This window comes from Cydia fagiglandana, chromosome 8 (assembly GCF_963556715.1).
Source record: "Cydia fagiglandana chromosome 8, ilCydFagi1.1, whole genome shotgun sequence".
NCBI lineage: Eukaryota > Metazoa > Arthropoda > Insecta > Lepidoptera > Tortricidae > Cydia > Cydia fagiglandana.
Window position 1 is genome coordinate 5680873 of NC_085939.1, and position 24947 is coordinate 5705819.

General features: G+C 39.6%; 2 protein-coding genes across 2 annotated transcripts; both read right to left on the minus strand.

Moving 5' to 3' along the window:
• Positions 1 to 6920: 6920 nt before the first annotated feature.
• On the minus strand, positions 6921 to 24798 carry LOC134666518 (transaldolase). The gene is made up of 8 exons (XM_063523706.1): positions 24588 to 24798; positions 23654 to 23777; positions 22784 to 22891; positions 20258 to 20389; positions 19566 to 19691; positions 9185 to 9290; positions 8557 to 8676; positions 6921 to 7186 (listed from the first exon to the last, which is right to left on the minus strand). The coding sequence occupies exons 1-8, from the start codon at positions 24682 to 24684 to the stop codon at positions 7001 to 7003; spliced, it is 999 nt and encodes a 332-aa protein (XP_063379776.1). The 5' UTR covers positions 24685 to 24798; the 3' UTR covers positions 6921 to 7000.
• On the minus strand, positions 14450 to 18668 carry LOC134666870 (uncharacterized). Its single transcript, XM_063524177.1, has 5 exons — positions 17406 to 18668; positions 17196 to 17323; positions 16528 to 16720; positions 15182 to 15722; positions 14450 to 14520 (listed from the first exon to the last, which is right to left on the minus strand). The coding sequence occupies exons 1-5, from the start codon at positions 17892 to 17894 to the stop codon at positions 14450 to 14452; spliced, it is 1422 nt and encodes a 473-aa protein (XP_063380247.1). The 5' UTR covers positions 17895 to 18668.
• Positions 24799 to 24947: the final 149 nt, after the last annotated feature.

The following is a 24947-nucleotide window of genomic DNA, read 5'->3' on the forward strand; positions in this document are numbered from 1 at the left end:
AAATAATTAAAGTCTTAAGGACTTCTCTACCACTCAACCATTGGGCTTAACAGAAACAATTTGGTGCAGGATTGTAGAGTGTAGACACAAGTTGAGACTATTATCTAATTACCTATAATACATTACCTATAATACATGATACTCCCTCTACTTGACCTCCTTCTTCCCATTATCACCAATATCTTTAATTATTCAATTTCTTCATGCAGTTTCCCTAGCTCCTGGAAAGACGCTGACATTATTCCTCTTCCAAAAAAGTCTAACCCGTCCTCTTTCTCTGATTTTAGGCCTATATCCATTCTCCCATTCCTCTCAAAAGTTTTAGAGCGTCTTGTGCAGTTGCAATTAACTTCTTTTCTAAATAAAAACTCTCTCCTAACGGGTTGGCTTAAAGTAATGAGAATTTTCGTTTTCGGAAATATAAAAAAAAAGACAATAGCTGTGGGTTTTCGAAATTTTACAGTGACAAACAAGAGCATATTTTAAATTACAAGAAAACATTATATATACTATAACATCTCCCACATCCGATTTCTCATAACTGTGTTCAAACCCTCTGCGTCATGCTTGGGACAACGTTTTATTTACATTCCATAACTGTTTTATTGCCGTTAATTTTAATTATTTCGGCATATTAGCTTGTTATCTATATCATGCCATCATTCACAATTGCTAACTGATTAACATTTTCATGAAATCAGCAACTGATTGATATTTAGAGAAAATTGTTTATGTATCATATTTTGGTAAAATGTATGCAATGACGTTTTTAACTGGTTTTAGGCTCTCGCGGAAAAACGACTAAACGTTTCCAACCCTAGAATATCCCCAAGACTTAAATCAATCGAAGAATTTTGGCAAATATTATATACTCTGATATGTATATTGCGATAGTAGGCAAAAATATTATAGAATAAAATAAATTTTACCGTGTAATTACAAAACGATCAGTCAGAGAGTACTTGGTAGTTTGTCCAAAGTGAAAAGCAAACGGTCAGAAGCATGTTACGTAAACTAACACAAGGGAGGCCAATTACTTCATTCTTGAATTTGGTTCTAATGTTGGATATTGCATAGTTCTTCAATATAACATCCAGAAATCCATGGCCATTGTCTTTTTGTCTTTATGTCCGAAAACAAAAATTCTCATTACTTTAAGCCAACCCGTTAAATCCTCTCCAGTCAGGGTTTCGTTCCGGTCACAGCACGGTCACCGCACTGGTAAAGATTTCCGACGATGTCCGATGCGGCATGGATAACCGAATGCTAACGGTATTGACGTTGCTAGATTTTAGCAACGCTTTCAATACCGTTGATTTCGACATCTTGTTGGGGATATTGCGCTCTCTCAATGTTTCTCCTGCAGCAGTAGCGTGGTTTCACAGCTACTTGGATGGTCGTCGGCAACGGGTTAAAGCTGATAATTCTTTATTTTCATCTTGGTGCAGTACGCTGGCTGGCGTTCCGCAGGGCGGCGTGCTGTCCCCTTTACTTTTTTCTATTTTCATAAATTCCATTACTTCAAATCTTCTATCTTCTTATCATCTCTATGCCGACGACCTCCAAATCTACTCCCAAGGCCCGCTGGACGATTTACCCCATCTTATCAATTCCACTAACACCGACTTAGAACGCATATCTGAATGGAGCTCTTGCTATGGTTTAAAGGTTAATCCGTCCAAAACTCAAGCTATTATCATTGGCAGCCCGAGAAACATAGCAAGGGTCGATTTCGAAAATTTACCTCGTGTTTTATTCGATGGGGTACTTATTCCTTTTTCTAACCATGTTAAAAATCTGGGCGTGATCATAGATCAAACTCTTTCTTGGATTCCGCAGATCAGTGAGGTGAGCAGAAAGATCTTTGCTACGGTTGGTTCCCTACGTCGAATTCGAAACTTCTTGCCCCTCGCCACTAAAATTGCGCTTGCTCAGTCTCTCCTCCTGCCAATTTTAGACTATGCAGACATTTGTTATTTAGACATTACTGAAGAGCAATTGAACAAACTTGAGCGACTTCAAAATGTTTGCATTAGGTTTATTTTCGGGTTGCGCAAATTCGATCATATATCAAGCTTTCGTTCGCAGCTTAAGTGGTTGCCTATCCGTTTCCGTCGCAACATACATATTCTTTCCCTCCTGTATGTAACGCTGTTTCATCCCAATACTCCTTTTTATCTCAAAACTCAGTTTAAATTTCTTTCCTCCATTCGTTGCTCGCAAAATCTGCTACTGGTTCCCCCTCCTTCTTCTTCAAAATTTTACATTAACTCTTTCAGTTTTCGCGCTGTCCGGCTGTGGAATGCTCTGCCTATTGATATCAAACGTGCTAAATCACTCTCTATTTTTAAAAGCCTCTTAAAAAATCATTATTTGTCTCTTTCATAAATTTTTCATTTTTTTTTAACTCCTTATTGTTTTATAGCCTCCTTTGTCATCTATATATTTATTTGTTATTTATATAATGTTTATATAGTAATAAATGTAGTATATTTTTATTTCTTATATTTGTAGTATATGTATTTTATTTTATTTTTATTATTTGTTTTATTTTCGCACCACCCGTTAACTTGAATTTGTTTCGCCTTCTCACTATCTGAAGGTTGTCTGGAAGAGATCGCTGTTTAGCGATAAGTCCGCCTGTTGTTACCTACATATTTGTACCTGTTCATACTTTTGTACCATTTCTTTTGTAGTGTGCAATAAAGCATTTTATTATTATTATTTGTATCTCCTTTCTGGATTTCACGGGCCTATAAATCCCGGTCTTTTGATAGGCTTGCGTGGGGATACTGATCCAACACGTAGAGGCCCTTTGGAGAGCTTTAATGTCATGTAGAACGCCTGCTGGAACCCGTTCACAGGCGCAACAATAGACACCCATGAACCGGTCGCAGCAGGCATTGGGACTATTGTAGAAAAAGTGAACAGTATTCCGGTCTATGGATTGATGTTTGGGTGGACAATGAGACTGGGCTATTGTAAAAGAGGTCCGGACACCTGCCATAACAATGTTAACACCGTCATCGAGGCAGGCGGTGACTCGCCGCTGACTAGATGGGCCCCTGAATCTGCCGTCGCGAAGACGACCAGGAGCAACATCGGTGTGAGCGGCTCAGGGGTGTCGAGAGGTGTGCGCCGCTTTCTACCCAGTGACTGTTAACAGCCACTGTGCCAACTCGCGTCTTATGCATCTTTCACTTCCACCCCTGGAGCATATAGCTCTAGCGACTCCTCTCTGGACGGCCAATGAAGGCGAGCCAGAGCTGAGAGTCCTGCGGGTCCCCTTGGGGTCCACTCCGACCGACGAAGACACGCCGGAGACGGAGACCCTGACCGACTCTCGGGAGCACTCGGGTCCGTGGGGTCGTTACTCCCCAACAGCTCGCCACAAGCTGCCCTGCGGGCTTATTATTATTATTATTACATGGGTAGGTAATATAATTACTTCCATTTTTCATACTACAAATTGATATTATAAAATGAATGTACCTACTTACATGTAGTGTGAGATGAGACATCACGCCTGTGCACATAGACTAGGAATCCTCTAGACCGAGCATAGTCGCGCTACCCCCTCTGCCACGCATACGGTAATTTTACTCCATGTTCGAGTCGAAAGTGTCTTTGTGTGACGTCCGTGTCTTTGAACGGACCAATCACGACTCAACTTCGCTCACCTTGTCCTGCGCAACCCCGCATTTTTGGCATCATCGGTGGCATGAAATAATTGCTCTACACTCGGTCTAGCTAGAGGATTCCTAGTCTATATATGCCTGTGCATTACGCAGACATTCAATCGCGAATGTTTGCCGTGAAATTAAGGCGTATTCTGATTGTAATAACAGGTTATGAAATTGAACTGGATTTGTTATAGATTTATGATCTGTCTGAAACGTTAAAACGTGAGTTTCATATCCATAACAATGATTCGGTCAAGTTGTGTTCTAATGTATGGAGAAATTGGGGAAGACAAACAAATTATAGCCAGCATTCAATGAATGTAGTATGATACCTTTGGGTATGGTGCTTTACGCACACTAGTGTCCCATCCCCTCCCCCTGACGCAACCCCCCCTTTTAGCATGAAATATGTCCCGGTTGACGGCTTTTTTAATTTTTGAGATAAGTATTAGAGTTAGGAAGTGTCAAGGTAAGAATGCTGGCTATAATTTATTTTTCAAAAAACACTATTAGACCGAATCACAAATCCCGATTAAATTCGTAACCTGTTAATACAATCAGGCCGCGTAGCCAAGATGCACATCGCTTACGCTCCGTAGCGATCCAAACGCAATTGTCACTGTCACACTAATACGGAAGAGTGATAGAGAGACATAATGCTTTTCGTTGTCGAAGCGATAGCGATTGTAACCTCGACTAGGCCGGCAGAATACCTACGCCTCCTTGTCTGATAGGCAGAAGCTGGCTGAGTACGAGAAGTACGAAGCACACAATCGGGACGGACTGTTAGGTACAACCCCACTTTTGGACCTTAGAATTATATAATCTGTGCCTTAAATAACTTATTTAAAATCATTTACTTTTATATATACGATAAGTAATTGCTTATGTATTCTTTTACATTAACTATGAAAATTGTATTGAGAGATCAATAAACTAAACTAAACTAAACTATAAGTAGGCAGGGACCCAAGAGCTGACAGTTACCTCGCTCAACGCTTCAGTCTGGCAGTTCAGCGTGGTAACGCAGCCAGCATCTAGGGGACCTTGCGGCAGGGGCCTTTTTTAGATTTACTTTAGTTTAGTATGTATTTAGTTGAATTATAATTTTTATGTTGTTTTTATTTATTGTTTTTTGGCATGTTTTTGTACCATATTTGTATGAATAAAAGTAGGTACATTTAATAATAAGAGCGCCTACGTTTGCAGAACTGTACATCATGCGGAATCTTTAAAGAATAATCTGTGTCAAACGTCAAACAATGTACATTCGTACAATGCAACTACCAAACTATAACTACTTCCTATACACGTAGCTCTGTGTGCGAGCTGCGGGAGATCCGAGATCCGCATTTGCTGACCTAAAAATGTCTTATGATATGAGTGAGTACCTATATTACCTGTCACATACACCTTTTCTACTTAATCGGTTACTTGAAAGCTTGTGCGTGGTATACGCCAATCCGACGATACATACTCGTAATATAGGGTCATTGCGTCAGTTTACCGTCCAGTGCCTGTTTCCGTCCACTTACACACATACACCTTGTATGTGACAGGTAATTAAATATATATTTTGCTATTTTAACCTTTTCGTCGCGAAATAAGTTTTCAATTCGTCGGAAACCTTGCTCCTGGCGATGAAGCCAGGACTGTACATGACGTGTAGAGTTCCGATTACGAGGATAGTGGATGAGAGCGACTATTTCAGATTATTTCATCGTTAAATATTTCATAAATATTCATAAGAGGAACGTTATTACGTTAATATATAGATCGCCTGTTGTTCATAGGGGAGAGTCGGGAAATTGGGAACACCTAACTTCGAAGGCTCTAAAAGATATAAAAATGTCATAGCCAGTACGGATAATATGATAGTCGTTCTTGTCTACGTGACAGCGTGATAAAACGGTGTCCGTCACTTTCTATGCTATGGTGTTAAAAAGTGACAGTTATTTTATCACGTGCATAAAGATGGATAAAGCCTTCTATAATAGCCTGGCTGATTAATTTTCAAGCTAACCGTTAGTTTGGTTATCTGACTATCTAATTTTAACAAAATAATAATTTTAAGTTAATGTTAAGTAAGTACGCGAATTATACGCGAAATATAAGCGAATTATGTTATGCAAGTTGTTAAATATGTGATAAATAAAAGATAAAAATAGTTACAAATCACCTGATTTATTTTGTTAAAACAATAATGTAAAATATAGGAATGTACAGTTTTTGTCGATTTATGGTCCCAATACTCCCAATTTTGTACTTCAATTAATAGCCATTTCACAATTAAACTCTAAATAGACATTTACGCTTAGGTAAATCAACAAATATATAAAATTAATCCAAAATATGTAAACAATTTTCAAAAAACATTGATAATAATATTCCTTGATTTTATGTATATTTATCAACATCGATTTTAAACAACAAGTAGTTTTAATGGAGTAAATAAAATAAGTATCAGTTCGTATTTTTTCGTAATTAAAAGAAAGTAGAAGAACTCTTAGATAATTATAATTAAAAAAGATATATAATACATATAATTAAAAAAAAGATATATAAAAAACTACATTATTTAGTTTATAAGAATGATACAAATATGTTTAATGCAAATAAGTGATCTTTATCTTTGCTAATTCATAAAATATATACTATTACAACCCAACTTTGTGCCTTGCGTCAAATTCACTAATTATATGAGCTTCAATAAAAACAGTGATACTTATACAATATTCACCTACGTGAACAGTTCATAAAACGGTATACGCGCCTATCTCGTCGATAATAATTGATCGTCCTAATGTAATGTTACGCATAAAACTCTTTTCTCATATTTTCTCTCCAGCTGAAACATAAAGTATTTTCGAAAATATTTAGCATTGGTTGTGTAGAATAGGTTAGGTTAGATTAGTTTTATATTTTTTTAGGAACTATTAGTTTCAGCACAATAACAATTGCTTAAATGACAATAGTTTCACTATTTAACTTGAAGTTTAATGTTTCGGGCCCGTCGGGGGTCCTTCTTCAGGCTCGAGTGAGGCTTAAAATATGTCTCACGACAGTTTAATTTCGACAATAACAATTATGCGTAATGAGTTTCATGCGTAATATTACATTATTAGGGCGACCCAATATATAAACCCAACGGTACGCTTATTACGAAAAGGATACTTATTATTTATTCACTGCCTAGTGAGTAGCAACTTCAAACTCGGGTAAATCGGGTATTAAGATTTTTGGTAATAGGGTAGATATTTGCTGAGAGGGACGAATGGATTTACCAGAGTTAGAAGTTAAGCGACACTAATGGTGTTTCACTTCTTGGCGAGCAGGCTCCGTATGAGGGTCTCGAGTTTCCTGGTGTCGGCGGCGAACTTCCTGATGCCGTCCGAGAGCTTGTCCGTGGCCATCTGGTCCTCGTTCATGTGCCAGCGGAACTGGGCCTCCGTCAGCGATACCTTCTCTATATCGCTCTTTGCCGCCGCTTTTGGGTCAAGCACCTGTAAAAACGTTAAATGTTAGTAGAAGTCAATTTTATAACTTATAACCCAAAATCATAACAGAGCCCCGGCGGTCTAGCATCGGCGGTCTAACTGCAGCAGCTTGGGGCTGATGGTGAGCAGGTCGCAGCCCGCCAGCTCGCGGATCTCGCCCGTGTTGCGGAACGACGCCCATCACCTGGTAACAAGGTTGCTATGGAGCTAGCTAGGGGTTCAAGTTGTACCTTTGGCAGCGGCTGGTCGCTGGCGGCCAGCTCCTGCAGCAGCTTGGGGCTGATGGTGAGCAGGTCGCAGCCCGCCAGCTCGCGGATCTCGCCCGTGTTGCGGAACGACGCCCATCACCTGGTAACAAGGTTGCTCTGAAGCTAGCTAGGAGTTCAAGTTGTACCTTTGGCAGCGGCTGGTCGCTGGCGGCCAGCTCCTGCAGCAGCTTGGGGCTGATGGTGAGCAGGTTGCAGCCCGCCAGGTCGCAGATCTCGCCCGTGTTGCGGATCGACGCCCATCACCTGGTAACAAGGTTGCTCTGAAGCTCTAGGGGTTCAAGTTGTACCTTTGGCAGCGGCTGGTCGCTGGCGGCCAACTCCTGCAGCAGCTTGGGGCTGATGGTGAGCAGGTCGCAGCCCGCCAGCTCGCGGATCTCGCCCGTGTTGCGGAACGACGCCCATCACCTGGTAACAAGGTTGCTCTGAAGCTAGCTAGGGGTTCAAGCTGTACCTTTGGCAGCGTCTCGTCGCTGGCGGCCAGCTCCTGCAGCAGCTTGGGGCTGATGGTGAGCAGGTCGCAGCCCGCCAGCTCGCGGATCTCGCCCGTGTTACGGAACGACGCCCATCACCTGGTAACAAGGTTGCTCTGAAGCTAGCTAGGGGTTCAAGTTGTACCTTTGGCAGCGGCTGGTCGCTGGCGGCCAGCTCCTGCAGCAGCTTGGGGCTGATGGTGAGCAGGTCGCAGCCCGCCAGCTCGCGGATCTCGCCCGTGTTACGGAACGACGCCCATCACCTGGTAACAAAGTTGCTCTGAAGCTACCTAGGGGTTCAAGTTGTACCTTTGGCAGCGGCTGGTCGCTGGCGGCCAGCTCCTGCAGCAGCTTGGGGCTGATGGTGAGCAGGTCGCAGCCCGCCAGCTCGCGGATCTCGCCCGTGTTACGGAACGACGCCCATCACCTGGTAACAAAGTTGCTCTGAAGCTACCTAGGGGTTCAAGTTGTACCTTTGGCAGCGGCTGGTCGCTGGCAGCCAGCTCCTGCAGCAGCTTGGGGCTGATGGTGAGCAGGTCGCAGCCCGCCAGCTCGCGGATCTCGCCCGTGTTACGGAACGACGCCCATCACCTGGTAACAAAGTTGCTCTGAAGCTACCTAGGGGTTCAAGTTGTACCTTTGGCAGCGGCTGGTCGCTGGCGGCCAGCTCCTGCAGCAGCTTGGGGCTGATGGTGAGCAGGTCGCAGCCCGCCAGCTCGCGGATCTCGCCCGTGTTGCGGAACGACGCGCCCATCACCTGGTAACAAGGTTAACATACAATAACACACCAAATCAAAAATACTATAGATTTAGACCAAAAAAAGTCTGCAACGATTTTGATAGCATACGTAGTGCAAGTGTTATTTATACGTCATAATTTCATAAAAGTATGACGTTTAAAATAACACGCACTTCGTGTGCTATCAAAATCGTTGCAGGCTTATCTTGGTGTATCTTTAGTTTTGTAATCTCCGAAACTCACAAATCGCGGGAATGTTTCTCTTTCACTCCAATGAAGGCGTAATTATGTTGACAGAGACAATGTCCGTAATTTGCGAACTTCGATTTCCGCGGGTAGCCGGCTGGTTATTTAGTCCAGGGGCCCATTTATCGAACGGTATTATACTAATATTATTAGTCCATAAACTGGCAAATCGTATGGGTTACCATGGCAACACACTAATAATATTAGACTAATAGCGTTCGAGAAATGGGCCCCTGTTGAGTCACAGTCAAGTTGACCAACAGGTAAATTACAAGGTAACCTGTGTGTTGTATCCGAACTTCTTGTAGTAGTTGAAGATGCGGGTGACGGACACCACGCCGGGGTCCTCCTTGCCCTCGTACGTTTTCTTTGTGTGCTCCACGTACCTGGAGAATTAGAGATATTCAACTAGAGTTAGACCAAGACAAGTCTGCAACGGGACGGGGGTCTGGGACCCGGGTATGTCCTTAAACTACGTCCAGGACCCGGGTATGTCCTTAAACCACGTCCAAGACCACCGGTGGACGGGCAGCAGCGTCCCTCAAATTCGGTGTACTCGACTGCGATCGCCAACCCGCCTGCCAAGCGTGGCGATTATGGCATTCACCCCCCAAAAAAGGGGGGGCCTATGTTCAGCAGTGGAAGTCTTATGGCTGAGATGATGATGATGATGAAGTCTGCAACGATTTCGATAGCACTCGCAGTGCAAGTTTTATTTTAAACGTCAAACTTCATCCATTCTGTTATATGGAAGGTAGAGATGAGGAAAACAATCTTCATGTATTAAAAAGTGTCCCTCAAAAACATTAAATAGGCCGCGCCGCGGCGCCACTGTGCATCGCGAACCAATTTTTGACGGTCTTTTAGCCTTGTCGGTAGTGACCCCGCTTATGAAGCAGGAGGTCGCGGGTTCGAATCCCGATAAGAGTATTTATTAGCTTTTTATTATTTGTATTTGTAGGTATTTAATACCAATATTTAAATTAATATTGATATACATATGTAAGTTGAAAAAGATAGAGAACAGAAATTGTGATGACCAGCATCACTGGAGGAGGCCTTCACCCTCACAGGAGGGGTTGTTGCAGAATAAATTACAAGAAAAAAATATAATTACTTACTACTTATTACATAACCAAGCATAATAGAACATTGATTTGAGGAATATTAAATATTATTGTAATACTAAACCTAATGTAAATTTAAGTTTATAATATTGTGTTTGTTTTACCGGCGAGAAATAAAAGGCTCTTTTTTGTTTTTCGTTTTTAATATTAATATAAAAGTAAAATATAAAAACACAAAACAAAATAAAACACCCGAACACATTTTTATATATGTATAATGTAGTGGCGGATTTGCAGTCTTTGCCGCCCTAGGCCCCAGGCCCTGTAGCCGCCCCTTTCTCAGCACCCATCATATTGACTACATTTTGAGTTATTTCTTGTTAACATCAGCGAATGTTTTGTCACAATTTGCCTGCATCTGACCCTTGATCCAGTCTCTAGGTGTTGGTTGAGACTCTTCGCTATGAGACCGTCCGCTGAGACGACTATCGCAACAATGATCGTCGAGTCAACATCCCACATGGCGGTAATCTCGTATATAAAGTATTACTTACCTAAGTATCACTAGTGAGATTGAGTTGGATATCAAAACCTGAGTGTGCGCGCTGCGCGGTAGTTTTCAGCGAATGCGAGTTCTTAGTTCGGGGCGAACTATTAGTAATTAAGACAATAACTTGGCATTTATCCTATTCATTTTAGTTTTGGTTTTGGCTGCGGCGTAACGTTTATTTTTATATTTTGCCAGAAAGTGGGCTCGCATAACTACGTACATATCGATAACATTTTTTAATATATGTTTGAAATGGTCGACACATCCAACTTTTATCAATGCTCCTTTTAGTCATTCTTGCGTAATTTCACTGATCGTCTCCATATTGGTTAAAGCTTTGCTTATTACTCTTAACATACATTTCTCTATCATTTTGGTCAGATTGAATAGATCGTCACTAGCATAAATTAACCCGCCGTATAAATCCATTTTATCGATTACGTCGTTTCTCACTAACAGTTTTCCCTCATTAGGACTCATTTGTATGAGTTTTAAACAATTATTGCATTTTACGATTTTTCGCAATTTGCGGACGATGTACCCAGCAATGTAAGACTGAACCGCGTCACTGGTTTACAGCCTCGTTGTAATCATGGTCTTCATAACCATGAATCAATGGTTACCAGATCCTTCGCTCCTAGTAAGTTCTTCAGCAAATCCTTGCCGGAAACATTACAACCGGGCGTATTAGGGAAAAACGAGACGCCAATCGGTAAACTTGTGCAAACATTTTGGGATCAGGGTGATCGTTTCCTCCACACGAATATCTCATGACGGAAAAAAAACCGAGACGACTATCGCAACAATGATCGTCGAGTCAACATCCCACGTGGCGGTAATCTCGTATATAAAGTATTAGTAGGTATCACTAGTGAGATTGAGTTGGAAATCAAAACCTGAGTGTGCGCGCTGCGCGGTAGTTTTCAGCGAATACGAGTTCTTAGTTCGGGGCGAACTACTAGTAATTAAGACAATAACTTGGCATTTTTCCTGTTCATTTTAGTTTTGGTTTTGGCTGCGTCGTAACGTTTATTTTCATATTTTGCCAGAAAGTGGGCTCGCATAACTACGTACATATCGATAATTTTTTTTGATACTTGTTTGGAATGGTCGGCACATCCAACTTTTATCAATGTTTCTTTTTGTAATTCTTGCGTAATTTCACTGATCGTCTCCATATTGGTTAAAGCTTTGCTTATTGCTCTTAACACACATTTCTCTATCATTTTGGTCAGATTGAATAGATCGTCACTAGCATAAATTAACCCGCCGTATAAATCCATTTTATCGATTACGTCGTTTCTCATTAACATTTTTCCCTCATTGGGACTCATTTGTATGAGTTTCAAACAATTATTGCATTTTACGATTTTTCGCAATTTGCGGACGATGTACCCAGCAATGTAAGACTGCACCGCGTCACTGGTGACAGCCTCGTTGTAGTCATGGTCTTCATAACCATCAATCAATGGTTCACCATTATCTAGTATATGGTCGAGGCTTTCCAGCCATGCTTGCTTAGCCTCGTTTGAACCAGTTACCATATCCTTTGCTCCTAGTAAGTTCTTCAGCAAATCTTTGCCGGAAACGTTACAACCTTTCGGAGGGCGTATTAGGGAAAAACAAGACGCCAATCGGTAAACTTGTGCAAACATTTTGGGATCAGGGTGATCGTTTCCTCCACACGAATATCTCATGACGGAGAAAAATCTCTGAAAACAAGTCAAAATTATTATTCAATAAAAAATATAGGACCTCGGGTCTCAAACTATCTCCATAATTTTATCTAAATTGGTTCAGCGGTTTAAGCGTGAAGAGGTAACAGACACACTTTTGCATTTATAATAGTACTAATATTTATATGGCTATGTTCGTTTTTTTAGCATTAGAAAGAAGGTAAGCGATAAAAAACGTCCACAGCCCAAAGTTACGCCTCATTTCAAAAGAATTAAACCCAAAAACACCAGGCAGAAATATATTGATGGGTACATTAAGTATATGGACTAGGTAGGAACTGTATCCTAAAAAAATATGTGCCACCTGTCATGCTTAACGGAGCTCTCTTAGACAGAGTACAGAGTTTCAAGTACCTAGGGCATATTGTTACTGCGGACCTCAAGGATGATGTGGATATGGAGCGGGAGCGGAGGGCGTTGTGCGTAAGGGCGAACATATTGGCTCGCAGGTTTGCTCGTTGTAGTAGTGACGTGAAGATAACGCTTTTCAAAGCGTACTGCACGTCGCTGTACACGTGTGGCCTGTGGGCGGACTACACGCAAAGAGCGTACAACGCGCTCCGCGTCCAGTACAATAACGCATTCAGGGCGGTGTTGGGGCTGCCCCGCTACTGTAGCGCTTCGGGCATGTTCGCGGGGCCCACACGGCCTGTTTCCACGCCATCATGCGCGTGCGCGCAGCTGCGCTGGTGCGGCGCGTGCGGGCCAGCGCCAACACTGTCCTGGCGATGATCGCAGATCGGCTTGACTGTCCTTATATTGTGCACTGTTGCAACAGGCATGTAAGGACAGGTGTAGGTTAGTTTTGTATGTATTGTTGTGTTTTTGTGTATATATTGTATATCATTATTCTTTAATGTGATTTGTAAATTTTTAAATTTTATTGTTAATTTTAGTAAATTATATTTAAATGTAATGTTATTAATGTTGTGTAATCAAAATGTAAATAATGTAAAAATATGAGTACAATTAGCTTGAATTAATGAATTATAATTTATTTTTTATTTTTAAAAAGGCTTTCTGGACTTTCTCCAAAAGTAAGGCAGCATACATGATGCAGATTCCATACAAGCAGATTCATATTCATTGGATTACATAATTAGTAATTATTAATTACCTCCAACGGATCTTGAGATAGGGTTGCTGTCATCAAATACTTGTAATCACATGCAACATTCAGCATATCCAAAATTTCAAGTGTTGCCCGTAAAGTTACTTTTAATCCAGTTAACGTGCTCCTTGACACAGGTATTTTTTTTTCGAGCTTTTCCCAGTCTGCAAGGAATTCTAAAAATTCCTGGATTGCCTGAAAAAAGTATTTCTTCATTAAGTAAACAAGCTTCAAAGCTATACAATGAAATATTAAGAGGAAAGGGGACGGCCGCTTCTCTACACAAAAGTATAGTCAGTAGTAGACATTTACAGATATTAGTAAGGAGCAAAAAATATATTCCATACAAATTTTTAAATGTTCCTAATTTTTATATTAAACTAAAAATTACAGTATAGGCTGTATAGGTGCCAAGGGATATATTCAGGTTGCGAGGCGGCGGCGGTTCCGGCATATTAACATTAACACATAATATTCACTACCAGCAACGCATAATTATATTAATTCTAATTATAATCGGCATAAATTATTCTTCACTATAAGAGGTATCTACTAACAAAAATACATTAAAAGGTTGGCTACTTCTGGTTTAAGGCACCATCCGGCCGGTCTTTCTTTATGACGGTCTTCCCTTAAATGTTATAGTGAGTAGACGGACTTAGCTGATAGACGGTCTTCTCCGCATTGACCTTAATTTTAATCGCCAACTATTTCTTACCTTTCTTCGTCTGCAATTTTCATTCACGTACAGAGCATCTCTTGGTATACGCGAAGACATAGCTTGTATCAAATTGAATACAAGATCAATAAATTTTTGTGTTGCAGTTGAATCCTTCAATTCCTCGCAATAGGGTTGATAGTGAGCCATGGCGACCGAAATTTCGTGACCAAACACCTGTTTTTATAAGATTAATAATATTAGTTTTGATGAGCCGAAAGTCCTACGAAATAAATCCGGACAATCAATGAAAATTATTGATTATATTTATAGGTACATACTTCAGTTGCAAGAGGAACATTCATTACTTGAAAACCTTTCGGTTTCAAATGCGCTGGTGTTAACTTGTAAGCGATTTTTAAGTTAGGCTGACGATAATTCTCTTCCTCTAATACCGCTTCCCAATGTCTTTTTTTCACAGTTCCGTAAGGGGTCTGAAAAAAGAATATTACATTAGTTTGACTTCGTATTATCATTTTATACAAGGCGAAATTGTTATCTCTGACCAAACTCTGAGGGGTGAATATAGGTCATACTTAACAACTTATACTATGGGACCAGCCCCGAAATCGTGAAAAAAAATCTGCTGTCTCATACATATTGCGGTGAATCAGTACAGTCAATGTTTTCTATTAAACAGGCGATTTCTTTTTCGTGATTTCAGGGTTGGCTATAGTAAAAGTTGTTCAGTATGACCTACATATTCACCCCTCAGAGTTTGGTCAGATATAATAATTACACCTTGTATATTTTTAAAATTATCATTACTCATGCATTACTCTTAATTAACCTTGAACTCTTGTAGCTTATCATCCAAAGTAGATGTTCGAAAACATTTCACTAAATGATTAAAATCTGAAATCATCCATAACCGTCGTGAGCAGTCACAAGGGTGTTCACAGCTAACAGTGTCTTCATTTACACCGAATATTTTCCATACTCCTCGGTTCCAAGGTGCACCGTCCATCACGACAGCATCAACACAAATTCCGCTGTTTTCCATTAAAACAATACACTCTAAAACTAGTTTATGTAGCGGTTCGCTTTTGCATGAATTTTTCGATAAAAAGCAACCTAAGGCTTGAACCCATCTACCTCGAAAAGGCACAAACTTGAACACCAAAGCATGGTCCGCTGTTGTATTTTTTAAATTATCTGGAGTGTGTTGCCCCAGGTCAACAAAACCATTAAATTTCATGGTTTGAGAATCAAAATAAACGCCTTCACTTAATTTCATTTCATCCACTAAAATAACTCCTCGTTTCTCCTCCTTCTTCATCGCCTCACATCTTTCTTTTAAACTAAAGAAAGTAGAGGATTGGAATCCATATGCAGAACAGCTGATTTTGCTGAGATACTTATTTAAAGTTTGTACAGAAGGAAGGGGTAAAATATTTCTTTTACGTATAAATTCATACGTATTCCTGCTTTTTATACGTATCAACATGCACTCATAAATCCATTCTAACGTATATCGACGACCTTTTGTATTATTTTTTTTCGCGGCTTCAAAACATGATCTCACGGCATTTTGAAATTCTTCAGGTAGTTTTGAAATAGATGCTTGTACTACGGTATCAGATTTCTTTGCACACTGCGCCTTAGCCAAGGAAATTTTCTCTCTTAATTGGATATTCTGCAATTATATGAACGGTCGATATGAAATTCGTTACTCAAGTAGGTACAATGTATAAAGTTATAAGCCGACAAGATATTGTAGTAATTAAAATGTGGCAACATCTTAGTGTCGTCCCGTTTTCTTAGATTGATTTGAAAGGGACGACACTACGATGTTGCCACTTTTTAATTTCTACAATTTCTTGTTGGTCTATAAGCGGGTGTGCGAATAAAAAACAACAGCTAAGTAAAGTGGTATCCAGACGGGACTGATCAAATCGGTTGATTTTATCAGAAATGAAATTGGCGTCAATCTCTAATTTTAGATTTATGGTGATATTAGAGCCCTCTACATTGAAAAAATCCAGAAATGGTATCCAGACTGGCCTCACAAATTGGTATTCTTGCATCTGCACTTCATTTTATCGGTAATATCGGTCATTATCGGCGGTTGAATTCGGCGAGCCAAATTGGTATTTGCATCCGCACTTCGATCCTGATTCGATCGGGCAATTGAATCAGATTGGCGAAAAATTTACTAATCTGGATACGCCTTAAGGGACTTCGAAATGATTTCGAAAAATATGTATGAAAACTTCTTGCTCAAGTTTCTTTTTGTATTATTTTACGTCTTCAATTATACAAATACAGCCGGCTACATACGTAACGATAAATCGTTGCGATAAAACTGTGCAGTCCGATTGTCCGATTGTCGATTATCGTAACGATTTGTCATACACACGGTTCGATTTATCTGCACAGTCGGACTGCACAGTTTTATCGCAACGATTTATCGTTACGTATGTAGCCGGCATAAGACTTACCGTCCTCTTCAGACGCTTGCATTTATGTACAAGATTTGAAGCGCGCCGTTTAGCTTCTGCCATTTTTTGTAATAGAGTTGAAGTGGAATTACGGTTCTGCAAACGATTTCGTAATATTCGACAAGATTTACATCTTGGGTACTGTTGATTTCTTTCGTAAGTATCATCACCAATAATCACACCTTTACAAAATCTGAAAATTGATGTAATTATATATTAGATAAATTCGTTTTTATCTTTTATTATTCTCCTGTACCATTGTTTATGTATAAATAGTGCTTTAATCTACAGGTACCTACATAATAAGGGTTCTTAAAATACACATAAAAGTCGAGTTTTAATAGGATAGGTTCAAGAATTAAGACCTATTTAATGTACCGTTACATACAATATTTTTAATGACAAAAATGTTAAATAAAATCAAAGTTATTAGGCTTACGAGTTATCCTTTTATTTTAAATACAACTGTTACATTATGGTATATATATTCATAAGACGACTGCAAACAGTTGTATTATCGCCTACACCCATAGTACAAGCTTTGGGGCTAGGTTCCTCGTATTCGAAATGAAAAGTAGAGTGTTTAACTCGGGTGAATGGCATCATTTTAGCCTCGGACTATACTCTCACTGCGTTCATCCCTTGGTTAACAATCTACCAAAACTTACTTATTGTCGTCAATCTGAGTACCAACGCACAAAGGCCATCTTTCAACCGATTTTAAGTAATCGTAGGTGTTGTCATATGAATTAATTTTCTCCTTTAGTGGCAATTGTTCATTATTGGGAAAAATTACCTGCAATTAAATAGCAATTATGTTTCGTTACAAATTCAAATCATGCCAACCGAATTTTATTGTTACATTAATAAACACTTACAGTGACAGTTAGATCATCGTTTAAACGTATATGATGTTTAATCTTCTGAGTTTTTGGATCCATTCGCATAAATTCCAGCCCATTAGGATTTTCTGCATGTAGCCAAAAAGGCGGCAACAACGAAAATGCCCGAAACTTACTTTTAAAATTCTCTATTGGATTAATTGTTACATTAGTATCCTGATATTGACTAAACAATGGTTCCGCAAAGTCCTGTTGTATCATTTCATAATCCATTAAATTATTAGAATCATTTTGATCTTCTGATAATTCCTGTTGCTCGGCATTGATTTGTTGTTGCTGCTCGTCCTTAGGTTGATTGGGGTATGGTTCGAAAGATTCCTCTATGTGAATAGTATTGGCTTGGAGTTCATGTTCGGGAATGGGAATAAACTGATGCTCAATCGTGGGCACAGCTTCTTCCTTAAGCGTTTTTCTTTGTGTAGGAATATATTTGAGCTCTCCTTTAATAGTTAACTTTTCGTACATATTTATATTTTCTTCTTTAAAATGAAGATGGCAAATATAATCATTTGCTTTTAATGCAATTCCTAACGACTTTTTCCAACTTTCTAACCGTGCCGGAGTCTGAGAATTAATAGAAAAATGAAGAATTGTTGAAGTGAAATTGTGAATTTTATAAGAAAAATATAAAAATCACAATATAATATTTTATTAAATAACTAGCGACCGGCTTCGCACTATAGTTCGTTTTTTTTAGCATTAGAAATTAGGTAAACAATCTTGATGTGTCTTTTAATTGAAAAACACATTTTAAAAATAAGTTACGGCAAATATGTAACAATTATGAATCTAATACGATCATTTATATTCTTCTGCTTTCATCAGTAATAGTTTTTGAATTTTAAAAAGCGTTTTTCAATTAAAAGACATGTCAAAATCGCTTACCTTCTTGCAAGTTCTTTCTAATGCTAAAAAAAACGAACTATAGTCAACAAATTATATACGTAAACCTTCCTCAAGAATCACTCTATTGATACATGAAAATCGAACTGAAACCGTCCTGTAGTTTGTTTATCGCAAAGATACATTCAAACCCACGAACAGACAGTCGCGGCGGGGGACTTTGTTTTATAAGGTGTAGTGAAAATTACATACTTACCGTTGGTTGGAAAAAAGATACGGATTTCGTAACATTTTTCTGTTTTTTCCTCTTACGCCCACTTTGGCAACTGTTTACGATGCAAACTTTTCCCATTTTTACTATAGAAAATATATCCTATAGCGGTGGATTTGCCCTAAAGCCCCACATTCACACTCCTACCTTGTAGGCCGCCTCGTAGTCCACGTCGTTGGGTAGGATTGTGTATGGGGGTTGCGGACTACGAGTCGTCCTACCGTTTAGCCGTTTGTAGGACGGCTCGTAGTCCGCAACCCCCATACACAATCCTACCCAACGAGGCGGACTACGAGGCGGCCTACAAGGTAGGAGTGTGAATGTGGGGCTTAAGGCCTGGTAAGCCCAGGCCCGAGGTGGCTAGATAACAGAGGTGGCAGTCTATATGATGCGTGCTGAGACAGGGGCGGCTAGTTTTACTGCACAAGGAAATCCTAAATTAAATAAATCACTTTATGAAAATTTTTAATAAAATTTCAAAAAACTGACAGCGCACTTCACTCAGTCAATAAGGTCTAAATTCATGTTAGTTCCCGGTGCTACCTACTAGCGCCACCGGAGAGATTTCGAACTATTCTTTATACTGACAGCTGGACACTTTTACAACCGTCTTATCATAAAAGATAGCTCTCCTTTACTTCTACACTCCATATTCTGTTACATGCTTAGGAATGTATTACATCTGCCCAATATCTAGTCCAATGTTTTTTGCGTCTCACATATTGCATAATGAGAGAGTGAGATGAAATGCACATTGCACAAAGAAATTGGACAGTTGGATTACCACCCTTTTAGATGTCTGCGTCTGGTTAAAATAACTCAAATTCCGTTCAATAGATGGTGCTGTAATGGAATAAATTAAGTCATTGTCTGTCTTCTTGTTTTTTCGTCCATGCTACAGTCAAGGTATTAAAATATCGTCACGGACAAAGTGCCTAAAATATGTACACACTAGGTACTTATTACCTTAACGTAATAACGTATAAGGTTGTGTATACATATTTGACTGGACGAGCACTCACCAGTCCAGGATCCTGCCGACAAACGGCGAGATGAGTGTGACGTGAGCCTCCGCGCACGCGATGGCTTGGTAGAGAGAGAACAGCAGCGTCAGGTTGCAATGGATGCCGTGCTTCTTTTCCAATTCCCTAAAAAAATTAACTAAATAAAGTAATTTTATTTATTATTTGTTAGCCTGCTGTGTCCCACTGCTGGGCAAAGGCCTCCTCTCTTTCTTCCACGCGTCTCGTTCTATGGCAATATTAGGCCAATATTTCCGAAAGACATCAAGATCGTGCCGCCACCTCCTTCTAGGTCTTCCGTGACGCGATACCGCGCTATGTTTGGTGTCCACTCGGTAGTTTTCTTGGCCCACAAGTCGTTTGGCATAAAGTAATATGGCCTAAAATATATCACTACACCTTATTAAACAAAGTCCCACGCCGCGTGTGTCTGTTTGCAATAAACTGAAAAACTACTGAACGGATTTTCATAAGGTTTTCACCTATCAATAGAGTGATTCTTGAGGAAGGTTTAGGTGTATAATTTGTTCACTTGTCGTCGATAACTCTGGTTTAATTGGTGCTTGTTACCAATTGGAACCTAATGACTTATATTAAATATGAAATCTTTAAATTTAACATCAAGATGATTGCATAATCTACAACGCAGGCTTCGCCAATATAAGTAAGCAAAGAGAAGACGAAAGTCTTACTTGGCAGCCTGGATGCCTTCCCAGGTGGATGCCAGCTTGATAAGGATCCTCTCCTTCTTGATGCCGTACTCAGAGAAGGCGTTGATGAGCTTGATAGCCTTTGCAATGCTGGCTTCCTTGTCGAATGACAGTCTGTAAGAAATATTATACATTATAAGTTTCAAATCAGCCCAGCGGTAAGGCCAGAGGTGGCCCCAGGGCGTCAGGCGTGCGACTTTCAAACCGACAGTTGCGGTTTCAAACCCCGGCAGGCCTATGGAACTCTCCGCGCGAGCTCGGATTTATACCTACGAATCTGCTCCCGTTCACGGTAGAAAAGCAAGCCAGTTGGTTGCCACACGCGCTCACGTACGCACGTCACCGCGCGCCGCACTGTCAATTTTTACGATAGTTACAAGCTACGTAGTAGGTACCTACCTACTATTGAATTTCTTTAATTAAACATGTATTGTTTATTATGTATGACAAATGTATAGTTTTAGATATCTATCTATTTGAAATAGGTAGCAAATTTTTAATTTATTTTGGTAAATTTATATTTTAACGACAGTAAGTTAACTTTACACCGGAAAGTGCCCACTCATTTTTGCTCTGGTTAACTTATAATTAATTACCCGTATTCATGGGGTTTGTATTATTTTTCTTTATTGTGTAAAATTAATCTCTATCTGGTTTTAAATGACACGAAGTTTAAAAACCGGGCAAGTGCGAGTCGGACTCGCGCACGAAGGGTTCCGTACTATAATGCAAAAAAAAAGCAAAAAAAAACGGTCACCCATCCAAGTACTGACCACTCCCGACGTTGCTTAACTTTGGTCAAAAATCACGTTTGTTGTATGGGAGCCCCATTTAAATCTTTATTTTATTCTGTTTTTAGTATTTGTTGTTATAGCGGCAACAGAAATACATCATCTGTGAAAATTTCAACTGCCTAGCTATCACGGTTCGTGAGATACAGCCTGGTGACAGATGGACGGACGGACGGACAGCGAAGTTTTAGTAATAGGGTCCCGTTTTACCCTTTGGGTAAGGAACCCTAAAAACTAATTCTTGCTGGGATTATTGCGCGGTTTATAAAACGGCGTAAACACTGCGGTTACTGCATGGACATTTGACCTTTTAAAATGGCTATTTCGCAAACACTAACGCATAATTGGAATAAGTATTAGGTATAATTTAAGATTTAGCTTTCCTTTTATTTCACTCCGCTGTTTAAGTAGGTATTTATTTATCATTTCTAAGCGTCAGCAACCCTAGCGTTGTGCCGGTGCGCGCGGTGCGGGGAGCGGCGCGTTGAAGGTCACTCCATTGTATTTTTGTTTAGGTATCAAAACGGTAGGTAATTGCGTTTTGTTTGAGAGATAAGAATCTGTTCGTAAGAACTATTATATAATCTGTGACCCCGGCTCGTATCAATGAATCTATAAAATTTCATTATCAATTGACAGTTTTCTGTGAAAAGAAACATCTTGAGGAAACAATTAATCATATTAACATCTAGTTTCCCCTCTAGGTTGGAAGTTCAGATGGCAGTCGAAAGAGTTAGTTCTTCGAATTAGGTTGCCTAGCAGATCCACCACTCCCTTAGCAAATTTCAAATTTACATAAAAAACACGAAGTGAACTAATTTATAATGATGATTCCAGACAATTGTGTTAAAGTGACTGTGTTTTAAAAAAAATCCTTTCTGTATTTAGAGCCAGAATACCAAATCATTCAATTAACACACATACCTAAGTATGTGATGAATAATTGATGATGTAAGAGAAGCTTCATTGACCTATGTAATAATTATTAGTCGCTCAACGAGCTATGGAGAGGGCTATGCTCGGAGTTTCTCTACGTGATCGAATCAGAAATGAGGAGATCCGTAGACGAACTAAAGTCACCGACATAGCCCACCGGATTAGCAAGCTGAAGTGGCAATGGGCAGGCCACATTGCACGCAGAGAAGATGGCCGATGGGGTCGAAAAGTGCTCGAGTGGAGACCACGGACTAGCAAGCGCAGCGTAGGACGTCCACCCACAAGATGGACAGACGATCTTGTTAAGGTCGCCGGAAGACGCTGGATGCGGGTCGCTTCCAACCGGCACGTATGGAGGTCCAAGGGGGAGGCCTATGTTCAGCAGTGGACGTCTTATGGCTGAGATGATGATGATGATGATGATTCAAACTGCTACAAAAATGTTATATTACAAATTGAAATAGATTTCATCTACACAAGAAAATGTGTCCATGCTGCTATGACTGGACAAATAAAAAATCTATTAAAGTATTATTCTGAAATGAAATTGAAGTCACTGTTTTTAATCTGAATCTGGGCACTGAAGGCCTTGTTTACTATTTCTAACATATGACATAATACATACAGTTTGCCATTAATCATGACAAATAAATGTGTTAAAATGTACAGTTCACATGCAATGTCCAAGGAATCTACCAAAAGAAATATACCAAAAACATATTTCAGCTTTATTATATTTTTACTGTTTTTAGGCATTATTATTCTAAGAATATTTATTTACCTGGCGTCAACTTCAACAGACACCCGACCAGGGATGATTTTCAGGATTTCACATCCAAAGAGCACACTCAGCATGTCTAGTGTTTCGCTCACTTGTTCTTCAATGGTGCTGAAATAATAAAAAAACATTATATTATTTATATAATATAAATCTAATAATTCTTACAAACATATGTCTTAAAAAACTTGAACCTTTTAATACCTGTTGTCTGATACATGAAACAAAGTAACACTGTAAATAACACTTTTTAAAATATGATACCTACATTTTTAACCCTTAAGGCCCACTTGCACCATTCCACTAACCCGGGATTAATCAGTTAAACCGTTAACCTAATGTCAAATTGTACTGGTAACCATGGTAACACCAGATTTAACCGGTTGACCACGGGTTAGTGGAATGGTGCAAGTGGAGCATTCCATGAAATTGTCAACCGTCTGTCCCGTACAAACGCGAATTTTCTGAACATTTGCAGGTATAAGAGTTTCCTTTTTTATGACAAATGATCAAAAATATGCACAGAAAAATAATCACCTGCTTTAAATGCCGAGAAAAAAGTCGCACCACAGGAAATAAAATGCGTTTGTACGGGGCAGCCCATGGAATGCTCCAAGTGGACCTAACTCAATAAAATCCTAAATACCAGACATAACCTTTAAAATTTCAATCTTTAATCCTCTTTTTTATTTTATTTTTCTAGTACTGCCAGTGCTAAAAAAAAGCTCTAGCAAAAAGTTAAAGCAAAAAGTGCCTACAAACAGAGAACCTGCCTAGCAGATTGGTGGCAGTTAATATGTTAAAGGTTAAAATTGCATATAAATTTATAATAAGTGGTGGAACAGTTAAATTGCAGAGTAACATTATTCTCACCTGCCAGTATCTTTGCCGTGCTTGATGGCTTTGTCCAGAATATGCTGGTATTGCTCCATCGCCGCAGCTGACAGGATCAGGCTGGGGTTGGTGGTGGCATCTGTAGGCTTGTACGCCTTCATGGCTGAAATGAAGCAACATTATTAACCCGCAATTTTATGTGGAATGATGATGATGACTAATAAAAGGGTGGTGGTGAATCAAGGGTGAAACTACCTCCATACCAAATTTTGCTTAAATCAGTTCAGCAGTTTAAGCATGAAGGGGCTCATTTAAATAAGGACTGCATGCACATCACATATAGTTTTAATTAAAGAACCTGTTTGCTGAACTTATGAGGTATGACCACTGACCCCTGAGCACTACCATCTTTACCATAAGGGCACATGGGGCCCGTGCCCAGGTCCCGAAGGACAGACAGTAACAGTATATTTGATTACCCATAATAAATAGAATATCATAGCAGAAAAATGTTAGTTTAATTAACTTTCTTTACTTTCCAAAAGAGCCCCAAATTCTTATGTACCCAGGGACCCCAGCATAGTTTAAGACGACCGCCCCTGAGCATATATGCTCTTAGCAGGCAACGTATATTATCCAAATCTGATCCAAGTTGCTAAATGTTCAATTTTTTACATGCATATGATGCAATTCATGCAACTTTTTAATAGGTGTGATAAGTTGATAACAGTTAATTTACAATCCATTTATTTTGCTAGCATACATTTTATGTAATCTTACTTGACACTGGATAGCATTCCTATCTTTGCAACAGCAAATAATCTCTTATCATCTCTAATTAAAAGCACATCTAATTGAGTAATGAACACTAGGCATTAATGTAAAAGAATCTTTAAATACAAAGTTAGAAGCAAAAGTGTAAAGTTTAATTACCCAGTCATTGTATGCTTAATAATTCAGTAGGTAAACTAACCTTCAAAGTCCCCGGTGTCAGCCACCACCGTAGATACCTGCTTCAGCTGGTCAAGGGCGCTCATTTTGGTGCGCTTTGCTTGAGGTTCACCACTCATACTGACTATTAGGTGTTACTGTATTGTTATAAGTAGAGCGTGAATATTATGCCGAATGCCGACGGTCAGAACGCGAATATAACCTCTAAGTTCACAGCTTGAAGGTGACCCTGCCACTATCGACATTCATTTGGTAGCCTTCACTATTCCCTCTCTCCTCCCCACAATAACATCAACTTGAACTTTGACAAGTTGAAATTATAAAAATTGTTGAAGGCATTTTTAAAATAATTGCTAAATAAGGCACGTGACTTTTACCCGAC